The 14273-nt window shown below is 47.2% G+C and overlaps 1 protein-coding gene across 1 annotated transcript; it reads right to left on the bottom strand.

Annotated features, from left to right (window-relative positions):
* Positions 1–928: 928 nt before the first annotated feature.
* Positions 929–12174, bottom strand: LOC311130245 (phosphoglucomutase-1-like). The gene is made up of 11 exons (XM_084162943.1): positions 11892–12174; positions 7781–7943; positions 7240–7383; positions 6589–6714; positions 5914–6104; positions 5490–5644; positions 5185–5300; positions 4680–4815; positions 2579–2762; positions 2164–2298; positions 929–1440 (listed from the first exon to the last, which is right to left on the bottom strand). Exons 1-11 carry the CDS (start codon positions 12135–12137, stop codon positions 1351–1353), a joined length of 1686 nt encoding a protein of 561 aa, XP_084019069.1. The 5' UTR covers positions 12138–12174; the 3' UTR covers positions 929–1350.
* Between the last annotated feature and the right edge of the window lie 2099 nt (positions 12175–14273).

Here is a 14273-nt window from a genome sequence, read left to right on the forward strand (position 1 = left end):
ATTATCACTCCACCCACTCATTCCCGTCTCCCCTGGCCCTGTGAAGGGCTGGCTAGTGGCTAGTTCTGGATACCTCAGTGCTCTCTCACAGACTGTCTGCTGAGGGGATTATGGTCTAGGCCTACCAGAGTTAGTTCTCATCAGTTCAAATAGACAGACACCCCTGGCCTGGTATTTGTGGTGGGAAGTATGGATATATATGAGTGAGTGAGTGAGTGAGTGAGAGAATGGTAAGGGGGGGGGGGGGGGGGGGGGTCTGTCTGTCTGACACCTCCCAGCCCAGAAGTCAATGATCTCCTCTTCAGAAAGGCCCTAAGAAGCTTAGACCCGCCTGATGCCAGGAGCTGTTTAACCTCTGTGTGGCTGCAGCACGAAGCTTAAGCACAATAATGTTTTACCTCTACACATACATCATTAAGCTCTTCCAGTCTTTCCGTAGTTTGATTGCCCCCAAACCACGCCCTCTGGCATCAAAATTGTCAATTGAAACCAATAGAAGCTATCCTTAGAACAATTATTTCCCTAGCATTCGTTTTATAGACTGCAGCAATATGGCACACTCTTTAAGAGAGATTCTGGTTGACTATGTACAGTATGTCCCCAAGCTGGTTGGCTGTGATCTCCCCACCATAACCACATTCTTGCACTGATCTCTCAGCTGATTGGCTAGATCAGGCATGCTGGGAGAGATTGACATCTGTCACTGACTCTGGGCGTGGTGGTGGGGTGTGTGTCTTAAATATAGAATGCTACAGACAACAAAAATGACTGCAGACAACAAAACTGACTGCTCATACTGCCTTTCCGTCTTCCATAAGAAATGCAAATCCAAATAAATATATCTTTCAACATATTTTGAAACATATTGAAATATATATTTATTTGATATCGGCCAAATAAATACACACGAGTGCGACAATATTTTTTTGTAAGGGCGTTTTATTCATTGGGAATGGCAGTGTTACCTTTCAAGGCTTTGTTTGAATGGCTTTACGGTACAGGTGAGGTTGTTCTTCAGAGGCACAAGTGGAACGGTTGATAGGACAACCGGAGGTACCTGGAAGGGTGTGGCAGGGCTAGCAGTCTATGTGATCACAGTGGGGGGCAGGGCTAGCAGTCTTTGTTATCACAGTAGGGGGCAGGGCTAGCAGTCTATGTGATCACAGTAGGGGGCAAGGCTAGCAGTCTGATCACAGTGGGGGGCAGGGCTAGCAGTCTGTGATCACAGTGGGGGGCAGGGCTAGCAGTCTATGTTATCACAGTAGGGGGCAGGGTTAGCAGTCTATGTTATCACAGTAGGGGGCAGGGCCAGCAGTCTATGTTATCACAGTAGGGGGCAGGGCCAGCAGTCTATGTTATCACAGTGGGCCCGGTGCGGCCAGTCTTCTCATGGAGCCCAGAGATCTTCAGTGCAATCTCCACCAGAGGTTTCAGCATAACCTGAGGAAGCCAAACAGTCACCATTAGACTCCAGTCTCACTTGGTCATAGCCTCTTCCTATAACCCCACTGACATCTATGTTACAGTTACAGACTAAACAAATAATTCCACCTAGCCCTCGAATAGGCCAAGCTGAGCCGCTACCCTATTGCTTTCACCTATCCAATCCTTTTAGATTTGTAACCAATAGAAATGGGCCTAAATGAATCCGTGCCATAGAGGGCCCCCTTTATCTAAAATGATTATCATGGAGTTTTTACCCATTCTGTCAGTTTGTCTTTCTCACTCCATCATTCAGTCTCTCCTGCCCAGACGACTCAGAATGACTTTATGAAGTGTCAACCCTGTGCTTTTCGATCTTATTTTTCCCCATGGCCTGATATCAACCATGACAACTCTTAGCCAAACATTCCTTCTCCTTCAAGTCAACTAAGAGTTCTGAAAGGCACTGTTGTTGGACCTGACGACCCAAAACAATCTGGCTGCCAGGCTTAAATTCGATGCCTTCCTTTCCAGGTCGAGGAGAAGCCTTTTGGGGGCTATTCCCTCTGACAGCGTAACAAACCTTGGAATTGTGTGTGTGTGGGGTGTGTGTGTAGAAATACTTAATCTCTCATTGAATCATCATGACAAGTACAGGGGTTCCCCCACTGTGGCTTTAAAATGACCCTGTCACATCCAATCAGAGAAAAGCCCTGCTGCTCCTCAGCTCCCAGGTCTCACCTGTGCGTCGCCGTAGATTTTGGCAGGGTCCTTCTCATAGCTGTCTATGTAGAGCCTGACGGTCGCCCCGGCACTGCCTGTCCCACTAAGACGAAAGATGATCCTGGAGCCGTCGGAGAAGATGATCCTCAGACCCTGAGTCACAGAGAGAGATATTACTAAGGAGGTACTCAATATACTGGGAATATGGAGCAGAACTAATAATTCTATTTTTTAAGATCTTTATGTGCCGCTTGCAGGAAATGTGCTGGTCATCTATCAACATTCGATGAACTATCAACATTAGATTAATAATATTGTCGTAACTATACATCACTCTTAATCATTAACATATACTGACAGAATTGTATCCACCACACCCATGTCCCATGCTGGGATGCCTCTCTCTAGATGCCTTTTTGGTCTCGTCTCTCACCTGGTTCTTGGAGACGCTGCCGTCCACAGGGTCGGTGTAGGCAAAGTTGTCAGAGACAGCCACTTCATAGCTCTTATCTCCCGACGAGAACTTCTGGCCCACAAAGGACTTGTCAAACATCTTAGCCTCAAGCTCCTTGACCATGGTGTTGGCTTTGTCTGAGTCCACCTCTTCATAATCATACCTGGTGTAGACAGGATGGGGGTTAGGGTTAGATCTGGTGTAGACGGGATGGGGGGGTTAGGGTTAGACCTGGTGTAGACAGGATGTGGGTTAGGGTTAGACCTGGTGTAGACAGGATGGGGGTTAGGGTTAGATCTGGTGTAGACGGGATGGGGGGTTAGGGTTAGACCTGGTGTAGACAGGATGTGGGTTAGACCTGGTGTAGACAGGATGGGGGTTAGGGTTAGACCTGGTATAGACAGGATGGGGGGTTAGGGTTAGACCTGGTGTAGACAGGATGGGGGTTAGGGTTAGACCTGGTGTAGACAGGATGGGGGTTAGGGTTAGACCTGGTGTAGACAGGATGGGGGGGGTTAGGGTTAGACCTGGTGTAGACAGGATGGGGGGGTTAGGGTTAGACCTGGTGTAGACAGGATGGGGGGTTAGGGTTAGACCTGGTGTAGACAGGATGGGGGTTAGGGTTAGACCTGGTGTAGACAGGATGGGGGTTAGGGTTAGACCTGGTGTAGACAGGATGGGGGTTAGGGTTAGACCTGGTGTAGACAGGATGGGGGGTTAGGGTTAGACCTGGTGTAGACAGGATGGGGGTTAGACCTGGTGTAGACAGGATGGGGGGTTAGGGTTGGACCTGGTGTAGATGGGATGGGGGGTTAGGGTTGGACCTGGTGTAGATGGGATGGGGGTTAGGGTTGGACCTGGTGTAGATGGGATGGGGGTTAGGGTTAGACCTGGTGTAGACAGGATTGGGGTTAGACCTGGTGTAGACGGGATGAGGGTTAGGGTTAGACCTGGTGTTGACAGGATGGGGGTTAGGGTTAGACCTGGTGTAGACAGGATGGGGGTTAGGGTTAGACCTGGTGTAGACAGGATGGGGGGTTAGGGTTAGACCTGGTGTAGACAGGATGGGGGTTAGGGTTAGACCTGGTGTAGACAGGATGGGGGTTAGGGTTAGACCTGGTGTAGACAGGATGGGGTGGGGGGGTTAGGGTTAGACCTGGTGTAGACAGGATGGGGGTTAGACCTGGTGTAGACAGGATGGGGGGTTAGGGTTGGACCAGGTGTATATGGGATGGGGGTTAGGGTTAGACCTGGTGTAGACGGGATGGGGGTTAGGGTTAGACCTGGTGTAGACAGGATGGGGGTTAGACCTGGTGTAGACAGGATGGGGGTTAGGGTTAGACCTGGTGTAGACGGGATGGGGAGTTAGGGTTAGACCTAGTGTAGACAGGGTGGGGGGTTAGGGTTAGACCTGGTGTAGACGGGATGGGGAGTTAGGGTTAGACCTAGTGTAGACAGGATGGGGGTGGGGGGGTTAGGGTTAGACCTGGTGTAGACAGGATGGGGGGTTAGACCTAGTGTAGACAGGATGGGGGTGGGGGGGTTAGGGTTAGAGCTGGTGTAGACGGGATGCAGGGTTAGGGTTAGACCTGGTGAAGACAGGATGGGGGTTAGGGTTAGACCTGGTGTAGACGGGATGGGGGTTAGACCTGGTGTAGACAGGATGGGGGTTAGGGTTAGACCTGGTGTAGACGGGATGGGGGTTAGGGTTAGACCTGGTGTAGACAGGATGGGGGGGTTAGGGTTAGACCTGGTGTAGACAGGGTGGGGGGTTAGACCTGGTGTAGACAGGATGGGGGGGGGGGGGGACAGTCTTCATATGAAGACTAAATAGGGGCTCTCAACTGTCAATATGTGCATGCTCCAAGAGATGAGGTGTTAAAATAAATCAAATGGATCACCTAATGAACATTTATGAAGGCCATCATTGAAGAACTTGATATAAAAGAAAACCTAACAATAGTTCTATAAGTACTCTACTACTCTATGAGTAACAAAGTCCTGCCCTACACAATGTGGCCCTGAGCAAGACAGACTGCACCACTGGAGGGCAGCAGAGAAACAGAGTTCAACCACTAACCTGGTGAAGAAGTTCCTGCCAAATTTGTTCCAGTGGTCTTTCATGATCTCCTCCACACTCTGCTTCCTGTGGGCTAGGATGGACATCCAGGCCAGCACCGCCCACAAGCCGTCCTTCTCACGGATGTGATCAGAGCCTTTAGTAAACAATGAAGAGAGGGGAAGCAGGGTGGTGGTGTACAAAGCCCTCTCACCACAATGTCTTGGTAACACCACTGATTCTCTTTATCAAACGACTAGAGCTGATATACTGCATACAAAGGCTACATTATGCTGTATAACTGAAATTCTGGTCTTTGGAAAAGGAGAGCAATGTTCACTATGTAGGCTGGTAAGCTTAATAAAAATCCTGCCATGTGGCTGGAGGCTAGCAATAACAAAGCTCATCACACAACTGACAATGTAAACAAATGTGTGTGTTGTTTTACTGAGTATCTACCGCTCTGTCTCTAGTTCTGCCATCACCCTGATCAGGTTATGATAAGATCCCTGTCCTCCTAACTCACCAGTGCCAAAGCTCTCCTCTCCGCACAGAGACAGCTTGCCAGCATCCATCAGGTTGCCAAAGAACTTCCAACCAGTAGGAGTCTCATACAGATTCATCTTCAAGGCTTTAGCCACACTGAGGGACAGCGATAGGACATTCAAATGAGCTCTTATGCTAACTCCGCCAGTTAAACATTAATGAGGAAACTGAAATGCTGATTAATGTGCACTGTCCCAGTAAAATAAATGTCATAAATAAACATTAAAAGGCACAATCAAGAAGAAGCTAGGAATGGACTGTGAGTGGAGTGGATGTTAGGCTCACTTGTCCAGAGCGCCGCTGGTGGGCATGCTGCGGGCCAGACCTTTGACACCAGTCTTCTGGAAGTAGGGGATGCAAGTGATGTTGGCTGCGATGACGGCCACAGAGTCAGAGGGGTTGACGAAGAAGCCATGCTTTCCAAGGACCATGTTACGATCCTGAGGAGAGGGTAGGAGAGGAGAGGGTAGGAGAGGAGAGGGTAGGAGAGGAGGGATCAGCATCTGAACAGACTGCAGGAGATATAAAGAGGTTTGGATTGTGGGCTGATTCATGGACGGGTACTACGGACAAGGGTCATGCAAGGAATAGCCTCGATTCCAGGCTTCCTTCAGCCGAGTGATGAACAAGACCTGGAGCATGAACTTCAACTATGCAAGGATGAGATGAGGCTGAAATCTGGAACTGGTTCCCCCGACTGTCAACTTACACCGTCACCATCAAAGGCGGCTCCGAGGTCGTACTCTCCTCCCTTCATGGCGTTGACCAGGTCAGAGGCGTAGGTCAGATTGGGGTCAGGGTGGTGACCACCAAAGTCCTCCTTGGGGACACAGTTGAAGGCACCGTCGGCGGCAGCACCCAACTCCTCACAGACGATCTTCTTCACGTAGGGTCCAACCACTGTGAAGTGGGTAAGGGAGTAAAGATCATTATGGATAGAGGTGTGGATGTACAGGACATTGTGTGTCTGCTGGGAATCTATCTGAACTGAAAACAGCATTGTTGAGAGATCAGACTATTGGACAATAAGTCACGCAGTACTGAAGATACAAACAGTACTGAGAGCAGGAATCTAATTTATTACATTTTAGTCATTTAGCAGACGCTCTTATCAAGAGTGACTTACAGGAGCAATTAGGGTTAAGTGCCTTGCTCAAGGGCACATTGACAGATTTTTCACCTAGTCGGCTCTGGGATTCGATTACTGGCCCAACGCTCGTAACCGCTAGGCTACCTGCCGCCATCTCTACCTTGTAGCTAATGCTGTAGCACAAACATTTAGACAAGTCATTACAAGCACACAGATCATTGTCAATAGAGGGACCTGTGGTATTATACAGCAGTCAGCTGAGAGGTTTAGGGATCTACAGTATATGTTGAGTACCTCCGTGCATCGCGTCCAGACGGACTTTAATGTGATTGGCTCCAGACACAAGCTCTTTCAGGGCATTGAAGTCGAAGATTCCCCTCAGCATCTCTGCGTAGGACTCCACAGAGTCCACAATCTCCACTGTTGAGGACAAACAGCATTTAGGATTGATTAGATGTACTAACTGTATTTATAAACTGGGTGGTTCGAGCCCTGAATGCTGATTGGCCGAAAACCGTGGTATATCAGAGCGTATACCAGGTGTATGACAAAACATTTATTTTTACTGCTCTAATTACGTTGGTAACCAGTTTATAATAGCAATAAGGCACATCTGGGGTTTGTGATAAATGGCCAATATACCAGGGCTGTATCCAGGCACTCCGCATCGCGCCTAAGAACAGCTCTTAGCCGTGGTATATTGGCCATGTACCACACCCCCTCGTGCCTTATTGCTTATGTATTCTGTTTCTAGACTTAGGAGAAGACATACAACTAGAAAACTAGAAGACAGACACTATACAAATACTTTACTGATTGCAATAATACACCTGAACTTGAGTGCCTTGCCCAAGGATTTGTACCAGTGAGCTTCTCCCAGGATTGGTCTCCAAGCTAACCCATCCCAGTCAGTTGAGACTGGACTTCCCGCCCATTCTACTGTACCTGTCATGGGCTTGAATGTGTCCACCTTAAAGGTCTGCTTGCCGATCTTGGAGATGTCCACCTTGAGGTCGGGGCAGATGTGGTACTCTGTTAGGCTCTTGCTGATCTGGAATATTTTGTCTGTGATTCCCTCTGGGGCAGGACCTGTGGACAGAGAGGAGGATAAGGAAGTGGCTAGAGAAATGTTATGTAAGACAGGGAAACAGCCATACTCCATCACTAGGCATCCTAAACTTTGTCATAAAATGACTGATTGAAGTATGACAGCATTGCTCTGCTCATTCTATCCTGAAACTTCCTCCATCTTCGTTACAGCGGTAGGCTAAGTAAAGTTTAAATGTTACCCTCCAGCCCAGTCTCGTCCCTGGGCCTGACTGGCCTCTGTCCCATATGGCTTTCCCCTTCCTTGTCTCCCTCCTCTTCCCCATGTCTCCCTCTCCTGTCTCTATTTCCAGTCTCTCTTCTCCCTTTCCTGTTTATCCCCTTCCTGTCTCCTACCTCTCCAATTCATCTCTCTCCTTCCCCTACCGTCCCATCTCACCTCCAGAGGCGATGTTGTACTTGATGCCAAAGTCTCCGTTAGGGCCACCGGGGTTGTGGCTGGCTGTGAGGATGATTCCTCCCACGGCTTTGAGCTTGCGGATCACACAGGACACAGCGGGGGTAGACATGATGCCATTCTGACCAATGACCAGGTGGCCGATCTGCATGAGACAGAGGAGAGAGAGGGAGGGAGGGATGGAGAGAACACTGGATAGATTATCATTCTCCGATGTTATGTTTCATATATTAAACTGTAAGTCCTATTTATTACATTCACCTATCCAGTCTACACACGTAAGGATGAAAATAGAAGAGGAGTGTACAGATTCAACCCAATATGCCATTGGTGAGGTCAGGCTGCTAAGTGGGAGCTAAACAAGCAACTGAGTGACATGGGATAGTATGGAAAGTAAACAATGTCTAGGGCAGGGTTTCCCAAACTGGGTCCTGGGCCCCCCCCTGGGTGCACCTTTTGGTTTTTGCCCTAGCACTACACAGCTGATTCAAATACCTAACTCATCATCAAGCTTTGATTATTTGAATCAGCTGTGTAGTGCTAGGGCAAAAAACAAAACGTGCACCCAGGGGTGGCCCCAGGACCGAGTTTGGGAAACCCTGGTCTAGGGGGTTGGTGGGATATTCGGTTTACAATACTGCTATCAATACGGGGCGGCATCTAATCAGTCTATTTGTGACTACATCCGGGTAACATCCCCTTTCACATACCTAATAGGTCTAGGCCTACATACAATGTCTAAGTGACAATCACATAGGTTGCAAATAAAGAAGCAATATGTTATACATCATGAATAAGATGCGTATAGAGTTGTGATGATCATGATGTTCATTTTGTGCAGGATCATACGGGACAGATCATAATGGAGCTATATGGTGTGATAATGACGTTGGTCTGTCTGAACATTGTGTTGCTAGTGCTCATGTTGTGCCTGAGCTACGTGACAGCATACCACCACGCCCCCTTTCCTCTAAAGTCGCAGAGGCAACGAACAGAACCCGGCTGTGCATCTGCAGGTACCCCACTTTATACTTCTATTGGTCAATTTTTAAGCTAGGACTCCGGTACACAGACAGGAGGCGGGTGGGCGCTCCAGTAAAGTAGATGGAAGTAATGCACCATAACGTTGGATGCCAACCACTGATAAACCCCACAGAAGAAGAAGAGGCGGGGGCGACAACGGTAGCTAGCTAGGACAACCGTAGACAGCGTTCTTTGCCCCTGCCTGTCGGGCAATGCATTCCCACAGTTCTGTTAACGATGGCAGGTGTTTGGCAGGCGGGAACGAAGGACACTGTGCTAGCTAGGACTCCGGCGGTACACAGCAGGCGGGAGGCAGGATAGGTAGCTAGCTAGCACACCGGTAGACAGTGCACTTCACCCCCGCCTGTCAGGCACTGTTTTCCCGCAGTTCTGTTAACGAAGGCGAGGCCAGGTGTTATGCAAGCATTAGTGAGGAACACTGGGTGCTAGCTAGCCACGGGGGATACGAGTGTATAGCCAGCTGCACACATTCCCTTTGTACGGTAAGATGAAACGACTCAATATCGCCATCTGCTGGCCTTTGGCTATAGCCTAAAGGGTTGAGGATGCAAATATAGCTAGCTACACTGGGGAAAAAAAGTATTTAGTCAGCCACCAATTGTGCAAGTTCTCCCACTTAAAAAGATGAGAGAGGCCTGTAATTTTCATCATAGGTACACGTCAACTATGACAGATAAATTGAGGAAAAAAAATTCAGAAAATCACATTGTAGGATTTGTAATGAATTTATTTGCAAATTATGGTGGAAAATAAGTATTTGGTCACCTACAAACAAGCAAGATTTCTGGCTCTCACAGACCTGTAACTTCTTCTTTAAGAGGCTCCTCTGTCCTCCACTCGTTACCTGTATTAATGGCACCTGTTTGAACTTGTTATCAGTATAAAAGACACCTGTCCACAACCTCAAACAGTCACACTCCAAACTCCACTATGGCCAAGACCAAAGAGCTGTCAAAGAACACCAGAAACAAAATTGTAGACCTGCACCAGGCTGGGAAGACTGAATCTGCAATAGGTAAGCAGCTTGGTTTGAAGAAATCAACTGTGGGAGCAATTATTAGGAAATGGAAGACATACAAGACCACTGATAATCTCCCTCGATCTGGGGCTCCACGCAAGATCTCACCCCGTGGGGTCAAAATGATCACAAGAACGGTGAGCAAAAATCCCAGAACCACACGGGGGGACCTAGTGAATGACCTGCAGAGAGCTGGGACCAAAGTAACAAAGCCTACCATCAGTAACACACTACGCCGCCAGGGACTCAAATCCTGCAGTGCAGATGTGTCCCCCTGCTTAAGCCAGTACATGTCCAGGCCCCTCTGAAGTTTGCTAGAGTGCATTTGGATGATCCAGAAGAGGATTGGGAGAATGTCATATGGTCAGATGAAACCAAAATAGAACTTTTTGGTAAAAACTCAACTCGTTGTGTTTGGAGGACAAAGAATGCTGAGTTGCATCCAAAGAACACCATACCTACTGTGAAGCATGGGGGTGGAAACATCATGCTTTGGGGCTGTTTTTCTGCAAAGGGACCAGGACGACTGATCCGTGTAAAGGAAAGAATGAATCGGGTCATGTATCGTGAGATTTTGAGTGAAAACCTCCTTCCATCAGCAAGGGCATTGAAGATGAAACGTGGCTGGGTCTTTCAGCATGACAATGATCCCAAACACACCGCCCGGGCAACGAAGGAGTGGCTTCGTAAGAAGCATTTCAAGGTCCTGGAGTGGCCTAGCCAGTCTCCAGATCTCAACCCCATAGAAAATCTTTGGAGGGAGTTGAAAGTCTGTGTTGCCCAGCGACAGCCCCAAAACATCACTGCTCTAGAGGAGATCTGCATGGAGAAATGGGCCAAAATACCAGCAACAGTGTGTGAAAACCTTGTGAAGACTTACAGAAAACGTTTGACCTGTGTCATTGCCAACAAAGGGTATATAACAAAGTATTGAGAAACTTTTGTTATTGACCAAATACTTATTTTCCACCCTAATCTGCAAATAAATTCATAAAAAATCCTGCAATGTGATTTTCTGGATTTTTTCCCCACATTTTGTCTGTCATAGTTGACGTGTACCTATGATGAAAATTACAGGCCTCTCTCATCTTTTTAAGTGGGAGAACTTGCACAATTGGTGGCTGACTAAATACTTTTTTCCCCCACTGTATATGCAGGGCCGGTTTACCGAAGGGCACGCAAGGCACGTGCCACGGGGCTCCTGACCTCCAGGGAGTTGGGCCCCCCTGGAGGTCGGGGGCCTCCAGCTAGCATATGATAGCAGAATTTGTAGAATTGCAGGAAATGTTCTTTCAAACTGCAAAATGTTCTCTCAACCTCATGGCAAAATGTGTAGAATAGCAGGAAATTAGCTTTACAACTGCTAAATTATTTCAGCCTCATGGCAAAATGTGAATAAAAGCATGAGAGGAGCTATAAAACAGCAAAACAAATTATCTGCCCCATGGCAAAATGTGTTGAAATGCTGTAAGTTAGCTAATTTCTTTTTTTTTGTATCCTACAAAATTATTTGGGGTCGCGTGGCCCTGGGCACCAAATGCGGTAGTCAGGCCCTGGCTATTTGGGCTCCCGAGTGGCGCAGCGGTCTAAGGCACTGCATCTCAGTGCTTAAGACGTCACTCCAGAACCCCTGGTTCGATTGCAGGCTGTATCACAACCGGCTGTGATTGGAAGTCCCATAGGCCGTCATTGTAAATAAGAATTTGTTCTTAACTGACTTGCCTAGTTAAATAAAGGTTAAAGAAGAAGAAAATGTTCAATTTTATTTTGTTATAAGACAGAATTGCCATCTGTATCCAAAATAAATGAATAATAACGTATCTTCATCGGCATCAGCAACAATATATCCGCCAAACTTCAGAAATGATGAAGCCCTACAATGTACCACTGATTGGAGCTGTCACTGTCAACACTGGGAGCTGTCAAAAGACGCCAGACTAACTGCTTATGGTATGCATGTTTGGGGGTGAGGCATAGGTTTCCGTCATGTTTTAGGCACTACAGGTGGATAAACATAGCATTATTACTGACCCCATTAGCAGCGGCGATCTGGATGATCAACTGAATGGCATCTTTCATGAAAAACCTTCCATCGCCTCCCACTACGAGCAGTCCAGGCTGACGCTCCGCTGGTTCGATGCAAGAGATAATGCTTTGAATGAAGTTCTCCGCATAGTGCTCATTCGTTTGAAAGACTGTCACCCTTTTCCTCAGTCCACTCGTGCCAGGCTTCTGGTCGGGATAAGCCTTGGTTTTGACTACTGTGATCTTCGTCATTTTCCACGAAAAGTTGACAGCCCGTGTGATCCGCGTATTCTGTGGAGGCGAATGCACCGCACAGCTGCCACACGTACACACTCCCCCCCTTGGTTAGGTCCTTCCCACTTATAGATTTAAAGGGACAGTACTGCACTTTGATTCAAGGCCTGGTGCATAAAATAAACAATGTTCAAAGAAGTCTGATGCCACAATGTATTTGTGCCTCAACTATGGCATCCTGTCAACATTAGGACCAAAATAGAACTTTAAAGATGTAGTATGCAGAAATCGCTCTGCAATTTCCTGGTTGCAAAAAATCTAATAGATTGCCTAATTTCAGTTTGTGACAAAACAAGCAAGTATAGTGTAGAGAATCATTGTACCATCTAAATCGCTGTGAAATATATTTTCTATAACCAAGAATATTGTATTTTCAGCTGTTTGAAGCTGGTATACAAAACCTAAAGTAAAGCAAAAACTAAACTTAAGAATGGGAAGCATAGAAATAATGCACATACAACAGATTTACCGACTTCTTAGACCTCCTTTCAATGAGAATGACAGATCTATAACTCAACATTTCTATGTGAATTTGGTCAGGTCTCCCAAAAAGTTACATATTGCAGCTTTAAATTATTTGTCTTCCATACCCTACAACAGCGGTAGGCAACCCTAGTCCTAGAGTACCGCAGGCACTTCATGTTTTTGATTTAACCGACTTGGAAGACCAAGTGTGTTGAATATAGGCAATCACCGAACTGATCAATTAACTCAGTTGGTCAGGTGTTGTCCCTAGTTGGAACAAAATCCTGCAGTACCTGCGGCACACCAGGAACAGGGTTGGCTACCTCTGCCCTAGGACCATTCTGTTGTGTGTCTGTCTACAACACATGGATTCATTGACATTGTACACACTGTAGGTTGTGTTTTCTCAGTGATGATTCTATTGATTATTATGTACGGCACCAAATAACGAGATGGAATTAGACAGAGTCAACCATTAACATGAATTTCAGATTGTGGCGAACATGTATCTACTAGTGCATTTAACAGGTCAGGATAAACTCAACAGATCTACTAAAAATGTCTGACAAACTTTGATTTTGTGGTGAACCACCCCTTTAAAACTGCAAGTCTGTAAGGCAATGAGCAAACATGCCATAGCACTTGAGTCAGTCAATGTTTCAACAAGGGACACAAAACACACATGCACAAAAAAAGCAAGAAAGCTACTAAGATTCTTGGGGGAATGTTTTAGCTACTTCTTGCCAAGGAATTGTGTTACAACCACCCCAACAATTAGAAGCACATGGGGTACAACCACCCCAACAATCAGAAGCACATGGGGTACAACCACACCAACAATCAGAAGCACATGGGGTACAACCACCCCAACAATCAGAAGCACATGGGGTACAACCACACCAACAATCAGAAGCACATGGGGTACAACCACACCAACAATCAGAAGCACATGGGGTACAACCACCCCAACAATCAGAAGCACATGGGGTACAACCACCCCAACAATCAGAAGCACATGGGGTACAACCACCCCAACAATCAGAAGCACATGGGGTACAACCACCCCAACAATCAGAAGCACATGGGGTACAACCACCCCAACAATCAGAAGCACATGGGGTACAACCACCCCAACAATCAGAAGCACATGGGGTACAACCACACCAACAATCAGAAGCACATGGGGTACAACCACCCCAACAATCAGAAGCACATGGGGTACAACCACCCCAACAATCAGAAGCACATGGGGTACAACCACCCCAACAATCAGAAGCACATGGGGTACAACCACCCCAACAATCAGAAGCACATGGGGTACAACCACCCCAACAATCAGAAGCACATGGGGTACAACCACACCAACAATCAGAAGCACATGGGGTACAACCACACCAACAATCAGAAGCACATGGGGTACAACCACACCAACAATCAGAAGCACATGGGGTACAACCACCCCAACAATCAGAAGCACATGGGGTATGCGGTTGTTGTGACAGAGGCCAGGCAGGGTCACAGTCTAGTTTCTCTATTGCATCAATCACTATTTGAACAACACATCAAGTAAAAGCAGTGCAGTTTATCACCAGGGCCCGGCCCTCATCGTGACGCTGCGCTCTTATTTGA

Source organism: Coregonus lavaretus (genome assembly GCF_964263955.1).
Source record: "Coregonus lavaretus genome assembly, chromosome: 6".
NCBI classification, from domain to species: domain Eukaryota; kingdom Metazoa; phylum Chordata; class Actinopteri; order Salmoniformes; family Salmonidae; genus Coregonus; species Coregonus lavaretus.